Source organism: Sinohyriopsis cumingii, chromosome 9 (genome assembly GCF_028554795.1).
Source record: "Sinohyriopsis cumingii isolate HCF-2022 chromosome 9, ASM2855479v2, whole genome shotgun sequence".
NCBI classification, from domain to species: Eukaryota; Metazoa; Mollusca; class Bivalvia; order Unionida; family Unionidae; genus Sinohyriopsis; species Sinohyriopsis cumingii.
In genome coordinates this window covers 47,606,161-47,627,821 of record NC_142969.1, presented here as the reverse complement: position 1 = coordinate 47,627,821, position 21,661 = coordinate 47,606,161, and the positions used below count along the sequence as shown (strand labels likewise).

At 41.9% G+C, this 21,661-nt stretch overlaps 1 protein-coding gene across 1 annotated transcript in view; it reads left to right on the top strand.

Annotated features, from left to right (window-relative positions):
* Nucleotides 1-20,746: 20,746 nt before the first annotated feature.
* Nucleotides 20,747-21,661, top strand: part of LOC149791755 (kelch-like protein 18) — a 54,250-nt gene continuing 53,335 nt past the window's right edge. The window contains exon 1 of the mRNA XM_089970257.1: nucleotides 20,747-21,057. Within this exon, the coding sequence (XP_089826383.1) occupies nucleotides 20,950-21,057 (108 nt within the window). The 5' untranslated portion in view covers nucleotides 20,747-20,949. The remainder of the gene's footprint in view (nucleotides 21,058-21,661) is intronic.

The following is a 21,661-nucleotide window of genomic DNA, read 5'->3' as shown; positions in this document are numbered from 1 at the left end:
AAACCTTGTTGTTTACTTTATAAACAACTTTCTTTGAAACACGCGCACCTTACGTACGACAACGAAACAAACATTAGGATTCAAAAAACGAAACATTTAAATTCTACCATGAAAACCTGGAAGTAGTTCCCTAGAAAACTTAGGTATGGCCACAACTGGAATATGCCTCTGCAGTCTGGTTTTCTCATACAAAAATCGTCTATCAACTTGAATCCGTCCAAAAAAGGTTCAGCCAGGTGGATGAAACATTACTAACGATAAAAATATACTGACTTAGAGCTGGGTACCACGGCATTTCTGAATATACCATAATAGTTAGTTCCCTGATGACGTCATCATCCGCCATATTTTTGGACAGCGGGCAGATTTACCGTTGATTTTATATGGTGTTTGGAAGTTGAAATAAATTCATTGAATCTAAAAATTCTTTTACGAAAATTACATACATAAACAGAACACAAAACAAGCTTTCTGTTAGTATCTATAGTTCTGATTTATAAGTTAACTTTGCTTCAGTGTGCCTTGTTAAAAATGGTAAATTTTGGTGATCGCATATAGGAGTAGCTACCAGGTTGCCCATCGTCCCGGTAAAATAGGCAGAAATGTAGTCTGCTAGTGACCTTATCGGGAAGCATCGATACTTACGATGGTATATCACATTATATTAAAGATCAATAATTTAATTTTCTGAGGCAGGAGCTTGGGATTTTTTTTTTAAAATTCCGGCTTTGAAATAACTGGAAAAAAAACACGTTATCCTATTTATAGCAAAACAATACCATGTTATACCCATATTATTAGAACAAAATTAATCATCTTGGGATAAAGGAAACTAAAATACCCTGGCTAGAAAAAAAAAATCGCACCTCCTCTCCCGAATAAAATGACCACGACCTATTATTAGTGATGAATTGGCTGTGTCTAAGTTAATGTTGCGTACATTTTTTACTGTAATTGATCCGGGGTGACTAAGCTTACACTAAAACAACTGACACTCTGTACAAGTCATTGTGCTTGTTGATAAAAAAAATGATGTACGGACACCGAAACAGACAATTTACTACCTATACTATTTATACAGTAGGCACGGAAACTTTGAGTGGGACGTCGACTTTCGGGCAAGATATTTATCAGGGAGGGACAGTAAACATAAAACACAACGAATCAACAAACAAGAAAACATTTTGAGGACCAGATAAATTACGAAAACTTAAAGCAGAAAACAATTGCTCTCCTGGAAATCTTTGGATGATTTATTGGTCTTACATATTAATACTTGTACTTGACAAATTGACATATGCTAGTAAATAACTAAAAGAAGTTATATACATACATACATACATATATATATATATATATATATATATATATATATATATACTTTTTTTGCATTTTTATTATCTGGAATTATTACAAAAGTTGGATATGGCCCAAATATCGTTCACTGCATCTCATTCTGTCGCCATTTTGATATACTCGACACGTGTCCAGCATGGAATTAAAGGTTCATTAATATAGTTATATTTGTAAATTTTCAGAAATATTTTGTTATGAAAAATGAAAACATGCTTTTAAGATCATCACATTTGAAACAAAATTACACAGGAATTTCTGTATATTCCTTTCTGACAGAATCTACCGAGATGTCGGTACAGTGAAAAAGTACCATGGTACGTACTAAGGGAAAAAGACCGCTCCGGTGGCCTAGTGGTTAGAGCGTCCGCTTCGGAAGCGGGATGTCGTGGGTTCGAACCCCAGCTGAGTCATACCAAAGACCTACAGAAATGGTACTTACAACTGCCTCGCTAGGCGCTCAGCATTAAGAGGTTAGTGTTAATACTGGTCGGACTGGTGTCAGGATAATGTGACTGGGTGGGACATCATGCTACATGTCTGCGGCATGATGTCTCATTGCTAGACATCACTATAAACTGCCACACTGCAGACATCGTAGCGAAGCGATATGACTGAAAAATTGTTAAAGCTATGTTAAAAATCCTAATCACACACCAACACACACACACACACACACACACACACACACACACACACACACTACCAGTATACCGGTAATAGCGTTCACCTCAATTTGATCTTACAAATAGGCAAAAACTATTAAATTAGTAAACCGAGTCTTGGTTTAAACAAAAAATGCCAAACGATCTTGCTATTATTCCCAAAGAAAATAATCTAACTCCCACCAAATCCCCTATTACCTTACTCTTGCCTGTAGACGGATTCTTACGTCTGTGGATTAAATAAAGTAATCTTTCTTCCCTAACAGCATCATCCACTGGAACTCTCACTGTCGGGCTGGTACATGTGGTGATCTGCCCGAAGGCAGATCGGTCGCGCGTTTATAGGCAATATTATAAGTCAAGGGCCGATATGGACAGACAGGTGGTTTCTCATTAATTCTTCAAGACTAAAAACATTTTATTGTTGACAAAGATAGAAGAGACACTGTTCCATTTTTGGAAGGCTTAATAACAAACGAAGAATATTGCTATAACCAATAGCTAATTTTCTTTTGCTTTATACATTCATTAAAGTCTGTATGTTCAATACGTTGTGTAGTTTTAAGATTTTGATAATCTAACTTTGATATTACAAAAGACAATTTCTAAATTTACATAAGACAACGTTTGTTCGAGATCATACAAACCTGCAATGTCTTGCATTATCTTCTTTATCTGAACATACATAAGTATAACCATTGTCATGTAAGAGCTTGACCGTTAAGAAGTACAGAAGAAGGACACAGCAATTTGAAAGATGTTTCTGAAACAACATGCATACGGACTTTTGTGTAATATATATGATATCATTTTCAAATTTCCTTAAACATGCAATAGAAGGACTTATCAATGACATGTCTCGATAAAACTAAAATTAGTAAGAAAACAATGGCAATTAAAACCCACGTGACATTGACCCAATCTTCCATGTATATTTCATGTAGGCGAAATTTAAGCTTCCCGCCTCAGTTCATTGGTTACATGGAATGAACTGGATAATGTACGTACATAGGATGAATGTTTGCCATAACAGTGTACTTGAACTACATAAACGCATATTTGGTTGTCGAGTAATTTTATGAAAAGTATCTAAAAATTGACCATAAAATGTCTTACTAGCCTATTAAAAACAAACAAACAAACGAACATGCAATCTAAATAATAGTTGATTGTTTCTTTAATGGCACAGATGGATAAGTCTGTTGAGTCTTGCTTCTTACGACCAAACTGATTATCCGAAACTGTAATTTCATATCGATGTGATACAAACCAATAAAATAAGATTTATAGGTCTATAATTATGTTTGGTCTGCCAGGTTACTAATTTACCTTTCAATTCGTGATAAATTGTAACTTTTGTGAAAATACCTGGAGTAATGTTTCGTACAAACATACCATGAAATAAAGTCATCCAAAACACGGAGTCTATCATTCAAAAAGAAATGTATACAATTTTTTTTTTTAAGGGTAAATTTTAATTTTTTTTATTTTTATCGAAATTGATTTGTGCCTCTGAGCCGGCTTAGCCCAGTAAATCCATAAAATAATGCTGCTATTTACATGTTTATTTACAATATACACTATGTACACTCCTTTACAATATACACTATGTAAGTAGTAAATGGGGCCACCCTAGGGACAATGGGACTTGGCATTAAAAACACCCCTGGGCCACTCTAGGGACAATGGAAATTTAACATGGAGAAAAACGCTGGGCCACTCTAGGGACAATGGGAATTTAACATAGAGTTTGGGCTTGTCTAGGGACAAGGGGAATTGAACATGGGAATAGAGTTTGGGTTTGTCTAGGGACAAGGGGAATTGAATATGGGATTTTTTTTAAAAAAAAAAGTTTTTTTAAATTTAAATTTAAATTTAAATTTAAAAAAGGGTAGGCAATGGAAAGGCTATCTCTTTTCGAGAAATATGGCTGGCCCTGAAAAGGGCCTTTGGGTTGTCTTCTTCTTCTGCTTCTAATTTCTTCTTTTTCTCCACCAACTTCTTATTTTATCTCCAACACTCTTTCTCTTCTTTTCTTTCTTTTTTTTCTCCTCCTCTTCTTTCTTCTTCTCTTCCTCCTCTTCTTTCTTCCTCTTTTCATTTTCTTCTTCTTTTTCAATTTTTTCATTCCATGCTCTCATCCTTATCCTTTCCTCTTCATCCTCCTTCTCCTCCTTTATCTCTTTCATTACACCACTTATCTTGTCCTTTACCTTTCTCAAGTTATTAATTTCCATCTTTACACGATGGGGACTATAGGAATAATGGTCTTCAACGAGTCTTATTAACATCTGTTCCATCATTCCTAAGTTGTCTAAAACGTCTTGCAATGTTTGTATTTTGTCCATTTGGTTAGAAGCCATCTTCTTTGTAGAATGGTTTGAACGACGAATACTGTGGGTTCTTATAGTGAAAGCGCGGACGTGAAGGAAAACATCCCCTACTTTTCTCATTTCATATAATAAAACCCAAACTATACTCTCCACATACGCTAAGAAACAATAAACAAAATCCATAATCTACTATCCACACAATCGTACGTGATCTGTTACAAAACCCAAACTATACTCTCCACATACGCTAAGAAACAATAAACAAAATCCATAATCTACTATCCACACAATCGTACGTGATCGGTTACAAAACCCAAACTATACTCTCCACATACGCTAAGAAACAATAAACAAAATCCATAATCTACTATCCACACAATCGTACGTGAGCGGTTACAAAACCCAAACTATACTCTCCACATACGCTAAGAAACAATAAACAAAATCCATAATCTACTATCCACACAATCGTACGTGAGCAGTTACAAACACAAACACACAAACACATACCCTCGCACTATGAAAAAAGAGTTAGTGTTTATAATCACACTACTCTACCTACACACACACACACACACATTGGCAAATCGATAGTTATTTCTTTTCTAGAGTATTGGGTAGCCCTTAAAAGGGCTGTTTTTTTTTTTTTAACTCCAGATGCACCTATCTAATGGTTGCACCTTCCTGGCCTGGCGCCACACACGCATCTTCTTCCCCAGTCTCCTTTCACCTTTCTTCTGGGGTGCGCAGAGGGAGGATGATTCGCTTCAACACTCCAATCCTCTGTCTCGGGAATATTGTACGACATCCTCTCTTCTAGTTTCTTTTCCTCCTCTTCCCTCTGTCTTCTCTCCTCCTCTTCGTTCTTCATTCTTTCCTCTTCTACTATAGCCTCCGCGGCCAGTTCATTTAACAGGCGCCTGACATATTCCAGATGTATCTGGAGTTCAAGAAGTTTGCTTATTCTGCTATTCATTCTTGTGTTGATCAATCAATAAGGGTAGCTAGACTGCCCAGCGAGTTTCAATTTATAGTGAAAGCGCGGACGTGATGGAAAACATCCCCAAAAACATAAAATTGATCTTACCTAGATCATAACCAAAAAACAACAACGCGCGGACCTAAAAGAAACACTCACTCACTTTTTTATGCTACCCATCACTATTTTAAAATTTTTTTATAAATCACTTCAATAGACTATCCACATACGCAAAGCAATCCAATCTAACCCCAAATTTACACCTCAAACACCAAAACAAAAAGATATCATTTTAATCTACTATCCATACCAACTTACTTAACCACTTACAAACACAAACACATACCCTCACATTTTTTTAAAAAAGAGTTAGTGTTTATTTTCACACTACTCTACCTACACACATTGGTAAATTGATTGTTATTTCTTTTCTAGAGTATTGGGTAGCCCTGAAAAGGGCTGTTTTTTTGTTTGCTATGGCATTCTTTTTTAGTTTCTAAGAATGCGATGTCCTCTGAGGATAGACTTTCTGGCGATAGGTCTGCTTCTTCGAAAAGAGAAGAAGAACTCTTTGGTGTCGATACAACAATCGACAAAGCCTCTGTCAGCTTCAGGTTGCTGCTGCTGTTGCTGTTGTTGCTGCTGTTGCTGCTGTCTCTGAAGTCTGTACTTCTCTGTCCATTCTTCTTTTTCCCTGTTCATTTCTTCTCTGAAGAGCTCTTCTATCAGGTCTTCAGTGATTTTTAACATTCTCTCATTCTCTATTTCTTCTGGCTTCGGTATCAGACTGTGTCTGACCCTATGCAAATTCACGTAGGCTTCGTTGAGCTTAGCTAGTTTGGAGCACATCATCGTAGGAGGATGAGTCGACAATGGATGGTTAGACTGGAAACAACCCCGGTTCTTAAAGTCAAAGCGCGGACGTGAAGGAAAACATCCCCCACACGGTTTTTGAGTCGCAACGTTTAGTGAGTGTCATGAGAGGGATAGTAAGAAATGAAAGAGCATCAATCCAACATTCTTATAGCTAAACAAACCACAAAGGCATTTTTTTCAAAACACAACATTTTTTATTCAAAAATCACTTAACACTAAACAACAACTCTAACATTTTTAACAATAATCCAACAATATAACATCAAACAATTTTTTCAAAACACAACATTTTTTATTCAAAAATCACTTAACACTAAACAACAACAACTCTAACATTTTTTAACAATAATCCAACACTAAAAGTTTCTCCACTAGGTAAAGAGGGATAACAGTCTTCCATGGTTTCTAGTAATCTAGGATGACTTCTTTCAAACTGTTGATTTCTATGGTATTATCGAATTCTGCATACAGGATGACGTTCACCGTTTCATCAGGGTCTCGGTCTTTAAACTGAATTTCCACACGAATCTGGCCGGATTTTATAGGGTGGAAATGTCCCTCGTCGCTGCCTTGGTCTGGAGTGAAATCGAAAGCCCACAAAGCGTAGCCTCCTGCATAATCCTCGTACGTAATACCGTGACTGGTATTGGTTCCTAACTGTCCGGTGGCTTCGTACAGGGACAAGTACGATCTCAAGTAATTCTTCTTGGTAAAGTCAGGTTCGAAAGGTCGGGTACACAAGGTCTTGCCATCGCGACTGACTTCGATTTTGGACACGCCAAAGTGTTGAAAGTAGAAAGGATTTTTTTCGGCAGCTCCGTTGAAGGCTGTATTCTCGACGATACCAACGATCAAACGTTTGGGTAACTGTCCTTGGAACAGATGATCTTCGATCATGGATCGCTGTCCCTTGGGAATGGTGAAGGTTTTCACTTCCACGCGTCGTATGGGATACTTGGCAGTCGTTCTGCTCAACGTCTGACTGATGTCGTTTCCCACTTTAGGTAACACTTCCACACGGCGTACGTAGAGTCTGGCTTCTAGGATTTTGGTTTTGTAACCGTCACTATCAGCCATCAAATGGAAAGCGGCACTGCTACGATTCAGTCTCAGGCGGACATCCACCCCGTTCAGCAAATACTTTTCTTGCAACCACATGTCCAAATGCAAACGATCCATCAGTTCTAAACGTGTGTCGGCTCCCGTGATTCTCTTTCTTCGTTCTACAAATCCATCATTGTTGTCTTTCTTTTCATCAGTTTCCAATATTTCAAACTTGGTAGGTTCGTCAGCTTCCCATACCACACAGGCATTGAGATGAGTGTTCTTGGCATCTATTCCGTACGTCAAGAGATTTTCCAGGTAGGCACGATAAGGGTAAGTATCCATGCTGCTACTGACCAGTTTGTTATTCAAGTACAAGTCCACTCCACTGAACAAGGAATGCATGAAATTGTTGACGGAGCTATTACCTCATCGCCATCTAGGGGAGAATTGTCCTCATCGACAACTTTGACTTTCAGGTACAAGTAACTGCTATTCAGATCGATGTAATCTTCGGGCTGTCCTTTGATTTCAAACTCGATGGGAGCGGAATCGGTCAGTGAGGAGACGGGGTGAAATTCCACCCACTGGGATTCTTGCATCGTCATCATCGTGGGGGCATGGCAAACAGATCCAGTTCCGTCTTGGAACAAGCGCAAGATTCTCGGTGCATCATTTTTTTGTCTCTTTTCTCAATAATCGAAAACGTCTAAGTCTCGAACGGTTCTTCTTTTCTTGGCCTTTATAGCTTGAAGTCTGGTGAAAGGGTGTTTTCTTCGTCGTCTCTTTCTGCCTTGTCCTTGCTGAATGCCTGACTCGGTAGCGTGCAGGGCATTTATAGGTGTTTCTCGGCGACCCAAAATGTCTTTACCCGTTTGCAGCAAGACATTTTTGCCTGCCCTCATGAAGGCTTCTTTAGGGTTTTGTTTGTCGATGATGACATTTTGGAGAAATTCTTTGCCTTGCGTCAGTGCCGCATCTTTCAAGGCGTGCAATCCGCGTGTCACCATCGGTTTCAACACCGGGGCCACCGAACGAAAGGCCGACTTTAACATATCTCCTAAACCGTGTCCTCGCTGTCGAGCAACCCCTCGGTACACTGGATACATGACTTACGAATCGTGAGAAAACCGTTTTCGAAAATGGAGTTTCACCGTGACTTTTCCTTTGGTGAATGGAATATTTTGTCCCAAATCTCCTTTTATAGTAATGTTGACCGTGTCCAAATACGACTTACTGACAGGCAAATAGTGAGGATGTACAAATTCGCGGTGGACGTGGTAAGTGTTTCCACCTTCCTCGTCAGTGTTCGTGGCAGAATCCACTTTAAAAGGAATGACACGCAGTAACGGTACGGAGGTGTGTCCCACCACGTTATACTCCACCACATCGGAATACACAAACATCAAATTCAGTCCTTGGTTCAGTTCTACCGGGGCACGAAATAACTTGCTAAAAGACTCGTTGTCGTAAGCGATGGGTAATTCGCTTTTCTTCATCATGCTCATTCTCAGGTTCATGTCTCCGCCCAACATGTCATACAATTCAGGACAAAATAAAATGGACAGGATTTTACTCCGTTCAAATTTCATCAAGAAGCGACGAGCTGTTTTGTGGTACTCCATGGTGACACTTTTGTTAACATGCTCCAAAGCTTTCAGAAACACGGCATTAAACCTGGAGGCTATGGTGCTGACCAAATGTTGACCACTAAAATAATAGCCTGGGGAAATGAACAAGTGATAGGTGGTGTACTTTTGTGTACGGGTTTTCTTGTCATATTTGACATTGCTATCCTTCCACTGTTGCAATTGTTCGTCATGAACTTCCACATCAAAAAAATTTTGATTGGGAAGGACATTGAGGACTTGGGTCGGGTGAATCATTTCTACTAAAGCCACTTCCCAATGGGCTTCGTGATCTAAGGGGATGGCTTGAGGTAATTTGGCCGTGTAACAGCACAACGTGTTCTTGGGAAACACCTCCATGGAACTGTCACTGGGTAAGGTTAAGTAAAATTGGTTTTGGTGACTCATAATTCCAGAGTTCTGTGGCTGTCCGAGGGGTTAGTGGACGTCAGAGGCGTGTCTCCGCCCAAAATGGGGTTCTGGTTGTGGTTGGAGTGGTGACTGGCACTGGCACTGGACACAAGGTTCCCGTGGTTCCCGTTCGAGGTGAATTTCAGGGAGGGATTAGGAAGCAGGTAACCGATGCAACTGCTCAATAAAATGGTCCACAATTGTTTGTCTCCTTGTTGCAAACTCAAATTGGCGATGGCTGCCCCGATGACACAATACACCACGAAGATTTGGCAGAAAAAGACGATTTGCGTTTTAGGCACACGTTCTCCACACCACACCCACAAGGGTTGTTTTTGTAAATCTTGCACAGAAGAACTGGGTGAAGGAGGAGTGGTCGACGTAGCTGCGTCTGTGTGAAAAGGCATGATGGTCACTTCTTTTTATAGTCGATGACTTGCGAAGCGTCGATCCAAGAATCAAAACTGGGTGGATATCCTTTCCAACGTACTTTGACTTCTTTGACACGTCGTTTGCCCACTTTACGGGTTCTGCGTTCGAGAATGCTTTCGATGTCGTACACGTCGTCTTCTTTTTTGGTGACACGTTGTAACTCGGGCAAATAAAACGTTCCTTTGAGCACTTCTCCGTTCATGTCTTCCAATTTATAGACGGCAGGATGACGGCCATGCACTCGTCCAGTGACGCGAAACAATTCGGTCGTCCAGTTAGGTAAGTAACCTTTGTCGAAAGTGCGTTTGGTTTTGCCAATGCGCACCCAATCTCCTACGGCCAACATTCCACTTTTCTCGGGGACAGCCCTCGTCGGGGACGTACCAAACAGACGCTCAAACACCAGCACTTCGTTGTCGGGAGTCACGTCTTGCGGGGCACGTCCGATGCTTCGATGGTAAGATTGGTTGTACGCTTGCACCAGGTGTGGTAAGATGTCGATGTACTTCAGAGTGTGGTAATGCGTAAAATATTTCCACATGCGTTCTTTCAAAGTGCGTTGAAAACGTTCCACGATGCTGGCTTTGGTTTCGGGATTCTCGGTGGTAAAAAAATGAATGTCACGTTTCTTTAATTCTTTTTGGAAAGCTTGGTTCAGAAATTCGGTGCCTTTGTCCGTTTGCCATCGAAGAGGGTGACGACCGCTTTGTTTCAACACCCGTTGCAGGGCTCGCACTAATTCGCTGCTCGATTTGGAAGTCAAGGGCACGACCCAGGCAAATTTGGAAAAGACGTCGATGACACAAAACAAATATTTGTAGCCACGATTGTAGCTGGCCAAATGAGAGACATCGGCTAAATCGGCTTGCCATTGATGATCGATGCCTTCCACTCGGGTGCGACTTCTGGAAAACTTGCGTCGAATGGGTTTGTGTAAAGTGTAGGTAGCTTGTTCTTCTAACCATCGTTGCACTTGAGGTAAACGGAGACTTTTCAGTCGAGTTTTCGCAGCACGATACAATTTTTGAACTCCTGTGTAACCTGCAGGATGGGAGGGATCGTAGTAAATGCTGGCTAAGACTTTTTCCATTTTTATTTTTTGTGTTAATAAGACACCCACTCTTGGAGGATGCTACTCTTTTTCTCTTGGGGTATTTTCTTGGATTGCAATGCTTTGCGTGTGCGGCCGGCAATAGGTGTTGAAGAGAAGGATGTCTGAGCGGGGGATATCGGTTCTTGTTTCACTTCTGTCTTCACTTCTGTCTTCACTTTCTTTTTCTCTTGTGATGAAGAAGGGGTGGCCATCATCTTTTTAATCCATCCAATTCTGGAGGTAGGTGGTGTTGTTAACTTGCGTACTTTTTCTGGTGGAGTTTGAAACCCTTCCTCTTCTTCTTCTCCTTTTTCTGTCTTGGTCACTGGTACTGGTGGTACTGGTACTGGTGATGGTGCTGGACTTTTCATCAAGGTCTTAAAATCTTTCAGAGTGGGTAGAGCTGTTTCGTCTAAAGCTTTCTGGTGAAAGAGTTGCAGTCGTTGCAAGAGTTGACCGTACTTTTGCGATTTTTCTGTTTCGGACAATTCTTGGCGATCCATCAAGGACTGCAATTCGTGTTGTAACTGGGACATCTCGCTCAAATTGGGATTGGGAGGTAAATGCTGGGTGCGTTGTTCTTGCCACCGATGGTATTCCATCCATCGTTTGTAAGGCACTAAAGCTAGTTTTCGTCCTTCCATGGGGTTGTCAGGGGTCGATTCTGAGATCTTGGGACTTCCGAGGCCTTTTTATCTTGCTCCCACCAGTCCTCCCAACATGGTTCCCAAGACTCCTTTCAGTATGGGACCTAACAAGAGAGGCAAAATGCCTCCACGTTGGACCAACATCTTCTTTTTTTGACGAATGGGAATTTTCTTTCGAACCATTTGGCGAAGAACGTGACGATGCTTCTGGTGTTTGGACAAAGGGATCGTGCCTTTCAAAACGTTCAAACAACATTCGTACACGGTATCGATGATCTCTTTGGAGGCTGTTTGAATGAGTTTCTTTCGTAGGGGTGGAGAAGCTTTGGACAGGACAGATAACATGTCCCCATGTTTGGCTAAACGTGGTGGCAGTCCTTTCCTTTTCTTTCCTTGGGGTTTTCTGGAGGGTGACATCTTTGAGTCTTCAGGAGCACCAAAAAACACTGATACCCTACTTGGTCACAGGTCTTTTTTATACTGGAACGCGTCGCCACTGATTGTCTTTACGTCGTATCAGTTTGAGGACAGGCATGACACGTCGTGCAGGGGTACGCAACGGACTAAATCGAGCCAGTTCTTGCTTGGACAAATCCAGTAAACTTTGTAACATGCCCGATCTTTCATTGACTTCGATTTTGGGAGAAGGTACTTTGTGAGCAGCAGCCACTGCCACTAAATTGGAGGGTCCTGCCACTGGGGAAGTTCTTTTGGGGGTCATTAACGGAGAAGTTCTTGGTGTGATCAACGTCTCCAAGTACTCTTCAGTTCCTGGTGTCATCAACGGAGAAGTGGATAAACGTGAGGATGCCGGAGACGCAGTCACTGCCGTGGCAGATCGTGGTTTGCGAGTGTAAGGTTGCGTCCTGGCCGAAGTGCCTCTCTTGCGACTAGTTTTCTTCTGTGGACTTTTCTTTTTCTGGGGACTTTTTCTTTGTTTCTTTTTCTGGGGGCTTCTTTTCTTTTTCCGGGGTGGTGGTGTCTGGTCAGAGGAGGGTCCTGCCACTGGAGAAATTCTCCTTGGGGACCTGGTCTTTTTCTTCTTGGGGCTTCGTTGGACTTTTGTCTTGGGTATAACTTTGGGGGCATTAGGATCCCATCTCAAGAGAGAGCGAATGATGACCCCTCCTAGAGTACCGCTCCCTCCAGGTTTCAAAATGATTTGTTTTTTGGTTTGAGTTTGAGTGTCGATGGTTTGAGTGTCGATGCGGGGATCGGCCAGTTGGACCAAAGCGACTTTGTTTCGATCAAAAAAGCGTTTGGTTTGATGAGGAATCTGAATGATTCCTTGGAGTAATTAACGTGCCGTCACCGTGAACCATCGTAAGACTTCTTTGAGACTAGCTTCTAAGACACGAGCTCGTGTTTGTGGATCTTTTTCTCGACTGATGCCATACAAGGCACAAATCAATTTGACGGGAAGATGCGACTGAAGGGACGTCATGTTCACACTGTGTGAGACAGACGAAAAGGGTCTGAGGTCTTTTATAGATTTTTTTATGGGGAGTGAAATGAAGCCGAGGACGGAGACGTGTACAGGACAGGCCCTCCGTCTTGGCACCAGTGGTGAAACAAGTGGGTACGAAATCGCAAATCCTCGGGAGTCGTAGGTTTCAAATCGACGAGTAAATAGGCGTGTGGCGTTTGAGTGGCATCGTCGTACCCCTGAGTCAGCCAAGGCGTTCCTAACTGTTTGGCTAAGACTTGCACTTGCGATTTATCTCGAGGGCTTTTAAACAAGACCACGTAATGCGCATTGAGACTGATGGTGCGATGGGCTTTACTTTGTTGAAACAAATTTTGGGTGATGTAAACGACACTGGCATTACGGTGATGCCCTTTGCGCGTGAACCACAGTTTAATTTCTTCTTCGTCTTCTCCTTACATGTCGTCGAAAATGACCAAATGGGTTTGACGGGAGTCAGAGACGATACCGTCGTCTTCTTTAGGAATGCCTTCCACAAACACGATGGAATCGCCTTGACTTTCTCGCAAGAGGCTGTACGCCGATTGCCACTCTTTGTAACACCACACGATCCGTTGAGGTGGCCGATCGATCGAATGATGTTTATGTTCGATCAAACGTTTGACGAATTCGGTTTTGCCTGAACCGCTAGGTCCAGCAATGAGCATGTTAAAGGGATGGCGAAGATACAAAGCCTCCCAACTGGCACGATCTAAGTGTTCGTCGATGACTTTGACAGTAGAGGAAGAGGGAGGAGAGACAGCAGAGGTAGCCATGGTGTGAGAAATGTCACTTGTGACACGAAAACAAACAAGACAAGAGTTTATATACTTTTTCAGAACACGTTTATTGAATGTTTCAAACATGAATACGAAAGACAAAAATACATAAAAGCCAAAGGCTTAAGTACAAGAATAAAAGGCACATGATAACCATGAACGTGGAATAAAAACAAGTGTCTGTACAACAACCACATGTTTTGGGTAAAGTTCTAACCAGTTCTATAGTAGCGGGTAAAGTCACACAAGTGTCCTCCCGAAAGGGTCTTTCAGGCCTGTCCACGACAGTCCTGTCCTGGGTGACGGGTTCTTCTGGCACCGTCACTAACACAGGTTGAAAAGTAACTTTTTTCCTTGAATAACGCTCGTGCATACTGGGCCACCTCTTGTGTCCAAGCCTCAAAACCCTGGTCTCGGTGATGTCCAACATTTGACTCCTAACCAATCTGGTTTCTTCTTCGTCAACGACATGGTAAGTTACTTCAATGAACAATGAACTATCGATCTTGCCTAGGGTTCCTTTTTATATACAGACCAATACCGACGTGGCCGTACGGCAACGTAAAGTGATTGGGAAGTCGCACTCGCTTCTGGTATACAATTTGATAGACTTTTTCCAAGGGTCGACTGACGATGTGGTGAGTGGGTAAACGTACAATCTTGTTCGGTTGATAGGTGGTCACTTTAAAGTTTCCATCCTCTCCCGATTGCAAGGCTTCTTTCAATACCCCAAAGTTGACCACTCGACTGGTACGATGATTCAGAGTCAGTCCTTTCACTTTGCACGTCGTGTGCACTTCTCCTTGTTTGTCCCGGTATTCGTAGCCGTAATTTTTGGGGCCGCCACTGACGAAACTTAGAATCTTGTCAGTTGGTATCCCATGTCCAGAGCTTTGAACAATTCCACGCTGACCCAGGTTCCCGTCAAGGCACGTTCTTCCTGGCTGTGATGGCAAGGTTGGTCCTGGTTGCACGTTTCGGCACAAGTACGGCACAAGGGAAACATCAGTTTGCCTTGACAATGGTGAGGTAAGACGGGATGGTATAGGTTCGTGGGAGGCAAAACTTTACACTTGATCAAGCCTTCGTATTGTCGAATGTTTTTCAGGTCGATGTGTTCCGTCAGCAATCGCGGGTGCCCTACAGGAAAGCGACAATATTTGCACACGTAGCGATACAGCGAACACACATCCAAGTATTTGATTTCTTCTCCTTTCTCTTCGTCGGCTTGGTACAGCAAACAGGTGGCATTGGTCCTTCCTCCGTACAAACTATCCCTCGGGTTCAACGGGTCCATGAACTGGTAACTTTCCACGAGGCGTTTAAACTCGGGATCGGTTTTGATACGGTGATCGTACTCGTGTTCCCACATTTCCACCACTTGGTATCCTTGCTGTTCTAACTTTAGGCGCCGCTGACAAGTGTCCTGGTACAAGTCTTCCATGGTTCGTTGTAAAAACTGAATTTTAGTGCTACGGTCAGGGTAACAGACGGGACATCCGTGAAATAAGCAGCCGTTAAACTCGTACACGATCTTGGGGTTTTCTAAGTCCCAGCCATCGACCGAATACGTTCCGATGGTCTTTTCACCCCCTCCGTTGCGGGCATGCTGAATCCATTTGTCTTCCTTGTCGCACAAGTAATGTAACCAGCGTGGGGCTTTGACCGAGTATTGACGCTTGACATAGTGGGTCGTTTGAGGGCTGATGACAGCTACGGTGTTTTCAGGCATGAATCGTTGTCGATACACTAAGGAACACGCTTTGGCAATGGTGCAAGCTTCTTTCAAAGGATCGACCCCTCCGTGTTCCATGAACAGTTCTCGAAATTTTCCACAGCAACGTCGTAAAATGTCCACGTCGGAACGACAATACTTTAGCATTTCTTCCTGAAAGTCGAAAGGGTCCGAGGCGTGAGCCTGGTACCAAGCGTAGAAAGCTTCTCGTTGTTCGGTACGCATGTTGTCGGGGTCGTAATAGTGAGCCTCAGGCAATTGGGGTAGAACGGCGTGTTGATTGGCTTCCGTACTGAAAAAGTGTGGAAAGTACCCTTTAGCCATTTCTGTCATTCCAAACGTTTTAGGCATTCGACTCAAAGGCATGGCCAAATAGCTCATCGAATCTTTAAACTGCACTTGTCCCACTTGCATGAAAATGATTTTGGCTCCGTTCAAAGTCACTTTAGGACGTTCGGTGCCTTGTTCCGTATAGTATCTCAAAAGAAACTGTCCATCGTATCCGGAGAAATTGTGAGCCATCACTGTGGCATGACGATGACAATCTCCGTAACGTTCGATGTCCTCTTGGCTCCACGTCTTGTCGATGGGGTCTAAGACCCATTGGGCAAAATCGGCTAACGTGTTTGGTCCCCGAAAGATTTTTTCACGTCCTCCAGGAATCTTGCTGCAGTGAGGGCAATGAGTGAAGATAGGTTCTTGAATGCACTTCTCGCACGCTCGATGAGCCACGCAGAAATTAGGAATGTGAATGCCGGTCTCTTGCATGCATTCGAAATCGAAAAAGATGAAATTGCCTTTCTTCTTGTGACCGTCCTCTTTCTCTGGTGGGGGTTGGTATTTTTGCACGTAGCATTGGTGTTCCAAGTCCACGATGTGGTGACAAATGTGACATTTTTTCTTTCCTCGACATACGTGTGCCTTGGTACTGTTGGTACGTATGCCTTGTCTACACGTAGGGCACAATCTCAGGAGCTGACAAGCACATTTCTTCTGTGAACCTTGTGTTTTCAAATGTTGTTGGTAACAGGTAGGGCTGACAAACGTGCGCAGACAAGTCGAACAAGGCACTGGTTCTTCGCTCAGACAGGGTGGAGAGGCCAAACATCCTGGGCATTTCCATCCACAATGCTTGTGTTGCTCTCGATTATTATAACCATGGTCACATTTCTCACAGTAATATCTGTATCCCAGGAATCCGGTGATACTGGTAATGGTATCGAAATGGTCATCGTGATGATAAACATGAATGTATTTTCCGTCCTTAAAGTCTTGGCCTCGAAACAACAGAGGTCCGCGCATTTCTTGAGGGTGCACTTTCAAGGTGTAGCGTGGAGCTAGGGCATCTTGCAATTTTTGCATCTCAGGAATGCCACAGGGTGTGTCTTTGGACAGGCCAGCTTGTTGCAACAGGAGTTCTGCTTCGTTTGGTTGTTTGGTTCGGTTCGATTTTCGAATGTTCTCCCAGGTTCTTTTCCATTCTACCGTGTCGTTCTTGTTGGCATAGGTTCGTCCCACCACGATGGCACGGGCTAAGCACATCTGGTCTTGAGGGTTGTTAATTCGGACGAGACTTGTTTTGGTGTTGCGAAGGTCGTCCACCAATAACATCTTTTTGCGTCCTGTCCCTTGAGGAAGAGAGACGTGAGCCATTTTCAGTGTGGCTTTACCATCGGTGATGTCAAACTGGTCATTAGATTGTTGTACGTGTTGAATCTTGTCCATGACTTTGGAAGGGGTTAGTTCTGCGGGTCTGCTAAACTCGATCCAAACAGGGGATTTCAAACCGTCGTGATCTATGGATAGTGTCAAGCGATCGTCTTCTTTGGGTTGACATTGTCGCTTGAGTGAGGTGAGCAAAGAATCCCACATCTCGGTGATAAACCCTTCTGCTTTCTCCAAGGGTACGTCGGCCTTGAAATCTTTAAACTTCACCGTGTAGGTGTAAGCCGTGGTTCTAAATTTTCTAGAGGAGCGCTTTTCCGTCTCTCGAATGGAATAGTACTTTTCAGGGTTGACTAAGGGTGGTGAACTTGGTTTAGAGGGTTCGGATTCTGGTTCACTCATGTCCTCTTCAAAATCACTGGCATGAATTTGTGCCAAGATTTCAGCCCTGGTACGAGGCGATAGATCACGTTTCTGCCTCTTACTTTCTTCTTCTTCTTCTTTCTTCTCGAATGAATAGGATCGTTTCATCTTGAGTGAAAAACGTCAAATGACTCAAGTTTAAACACCATAGACTAATGTATAGTCATGACAAACCAGCGTATATAAAAGGGTGTGTGTCTTGTCCTTTCACTATTCATTTCACTCTCAAACCGAGTACAACGATGGAAGAGACTATCCAGATGGAACGTTTCGTCAGAGCTTTGCGAGGGGTCATTAGAAAATTCTCTTCAGACCAGCCTACGGACTACTCTCCTTCCTTTCGAGATAAAAGTCAGGATACTTGCTATATCTGTCAGAAGAAAGGGCATTGGTCTTCAGAGTGTCCAGACCGTCAAAAAAGAAAAAAAAACAGGGGCTAATAAAGACAAAAGTCAAGATACCTGTTATTATTGTAAAGAAAAAGGACATTGGTCTCCAGATTGCCCAAAAAAGAAACAAGAGGAGTCAGAAGAAAAGAAGGATTCTTCAGAAGAAGAGAGGGATTCTTCGGAAGAAGAGAGGGATTCTTCGAAAGAAGAGAGGGATTCTTCAGAGGAAGAAGAGGAAGAAAGAAGACAATTCTATTTAAAAGAGGCAAAGAAACAGGAGAAGAAAAGAAGAAGGGAAGAAAATGAGGAAAAAACGGTGAAGATTTTCAAAAAACAGAGAGACTAAATAATGAGAAAGAAGAAGTGTACGAACTTTTTAAAGTGTTCTGTGGTGAATTGTGAATTGGATTGTAAAAAATGGATAAAAGAATACATAATGATATAAGGTAAGTGTCTTTGAGTTTTGATTTTAAAATAAGAAGCTACACTCACGCACTCATACACAGACACGTACTATAAGGGTAAAATGGGTGGGGTTTTTTTTGGGTTTTTTTTGAGTTATTGGCAAATTGAAATTGTATTTCTTTTCGAGAAATGTGGGTGGCCCTGAAAAGGGCCTTTTTTCTTTATGGTGTAGGAGTGAGTTTAACCAATCAACTTTAACTGCCTTAAGCCTTTGCCACGGCCAAGGCCTACTTCTGATGATTGGGTTGAAATCACTAAGGGTGATACGACAGGCTTAGTCACAGGGTTGGCGTGTTTAGCTCGGGAAGGTCGTATTCTCTTCGGTCGTGATAAAGAAGTCTGATACATTTGTTTCAGACTTCTTAACTCCGCTAAAATGTCCAACAGTACCGTAGCCGTTTGATTTTCACCCTCTTGTTTCTTTGCTGCTACTTCTTCTTGCTGTTGTTGCTGTTGTTTTTTTCTTACCTCTTCTTGTTGCTGTTGCTGTTGCTGTAGGAGAAAAGCTTGTTCCGCTTCCTTTTCTCGTTGCATAAATTTCTCCAATTCTTCTTTCTGTCTCTGTCTAAAATTCTCCACTTGCGGTAATGACGAAGGTTCCGGAACAAATTCTTGCGAGGTAAGAAAATCCACAAAATCCCAATGTACCTCTTCTGAAAGTAAGTCCGGGTTCCCTTGGGCGGTCTCCCCTGCTGGTGCACCCCAATGGATCGTTTTCTGAATTTCCGTCATGTTGAATCACTGTCGCATAGATTGACTGCACACAAGCGCTAGCGAATCTATATAGACCAACTGACGTCACAGACTAATCTCTTCGGATTGGATCCGGGCTGACTGAATTTTGTAACGCGTGTTTGGATTGGAGAATGAACTCAATCCGTTTCAATCCTACCTCTACCTATAAATAAGCGCAGTTCAGTGCATTGATTCACCAGTTCTCGTCGCTTGAAGATGTGGACCGATGTGCAATCTTCTACGCTTGTGTCTTCCATGATGTTCCGGACGGACATACCCATGTATGTCCGATCCAAGTGGACCGTTGTCCACAGGACAAACACCAGTCTGTGGATACGTAGGATCTTCGTAGAAAGACAAGGATGCCTGAAAAGAGTCCTGATTTACGGTCCTACAGTGAAACGTAGCCTAAGGACAAGAAGAAGACCAATGCGGTACCCTTTATGTTAATGGATACATTAACATAAACCCAAAGGCCCTTTTCAGGGCCAGCCATATTTCTCGAAAAGAGATAGCCTTTCCATTGCCTACCCTTTTTTAAATTTAAATTTAAATTTAAATTTAAAAAAAAACTTTTTTTTTAAAAAAAAAAATCCCATATTCAATTCCCCTTGTCCCTAGACAAACCCAAACTCTATTCCCATGTTCAATTCCCTTTGTCCCTAGACAAGCCCAAACTCTATGTTAAATTCCCATTGTCCCTAGAGTGGCCCAGCGTTTTTCTCCATGTTAAATTTCCATTGTCCCTAGAGTGGCCCAGGGGTGTTTTTAATGCTAAGTCCCATTGTCCCTAGGGTGGCCCCATTTACTACTTATGTACACTCTTTTAGCCTTGTGTTGCATTACACAAGAAAGCCCCTACTTTCCTGTAGAGTTACAATCTAACTATTTATTAGAACAGAGAGAGAGAGAGAGAGAGAGAGAGAGAGAGAGAGAGAGAGAGAGAGAGAGAGAGAATCTAATTAATCCTTTCACACTGAAAGCTACAGAACCTCTTTCTCTCTCAAGCAGGAACGTCATTTCAATTTTTTTCGGGGCGGAGGGGGGTGACTTGGGGGGTGGGGCAAAATTTGACGGGCTTGTTAATTTTCGTATATAGGTTACAGCAATTTTACAGCATATGCAAATTCGGGGGGGTGGGGTGGCAAATGCCTCTGCCCCCCCCCCCCCTTGACGTCCCTGCTCTCAAGTCTGTGAATCTTATTAAAACCACTTTCCCAGTCTAGTTAAAACCTGATACTGGACACACGAAAGCAGAAAATGGTTCTCACTCCATAGGATCACTGCCCTCAGGCAGACAGTTCCGTTATAATTAACAGCTCTAATTGTTTCAACCAGTGCTACAGGGAAAACATAACTCCACCAATCATTGTAGCATCACACTCCCCAGGTATCTAATTTCATCATATATTCCTACCTGCCCTAATTTTAAAATAAGTACAATATGAAACATACATGTTGTGCTTGGTTTTTTCTTCGTTTTCTTCTTTTATTTTGTAAATTTATATTTGATTTTTTAAAATCTTTTGTTGGTCTTATTTGAAGGTTTAAAATTTGACCCTGGATATTTCCGCTATTTTGTTGTGTAGGTGCATTTATTAGTAACTACAGCTTTTATCTATGTGATTCAGACGCATGTTTCGGTGGAAAAAGAAGATGTGGATTTAAGTATTTCCATGAATATAGTCTTTACCACTGAAAATAAATTCTAAATGGATGCAGTTTTATCAATTTAACTTTTGTTTTTCACCCAAATAATAAAGCTGACGACATCGTCAAAATGATGACATAAATGCATGCGTCTCCACCGCCTGGAAATATAATAATGAAGTATGGCGGACGATGTCACACATTTTCACAAGGAGGATTTACCACTGTCTGCATTTCCTGTTTTTGAAGACATAAGGAGACAGGGAAAGCTATGCGACGTTACACTAAAAGTATTATGCTTTACTAGAAATGATTTTATATGTGTATTAAAAGGAAGATATAAATGGCGTATAGAACCTTTGTTTCTGGAAGAGCAGTTATAACAAGTTGGGAATATGATTGCCACTATAGTCTACAGTGTAAGACATATCACAAGTTATTTATGTTTTAGTACCAGACGCCCAAAACATAAATATCAGCAACGAGGTCTTACATGTAGTACTAGATTGTTCCGTTATATTAGGAACAGTTCCGTATTGGATAGTAAAATGCAGTGTAACAGTTGTAATGTCTTTTCAAGGGCTTACTTGTTCCTTGTTTTGGAGGTTATCAGGTTGGCAACCCTACTCGGCTAAACATTTTCCGCACGAATCGCCTCAGAAGCTCTTATTTGTCATTTTGTGCAATGTTTTTGTGGGTAACATAAATGTAAAATATTGACACTGAAGGAATGTTTGACAAAGATAGTAGTGAAAATCTAGCACAAAAATAAGAACAGAACTCATTGGTGTGGCAATTAGTACCTAGTCCAATATAATTGTCCTCCAAACCTTTATTGGTATGTTTGGTGGCTTGGGTTATAATCTCACTAGTCCTACAATGTAAGATGTATCA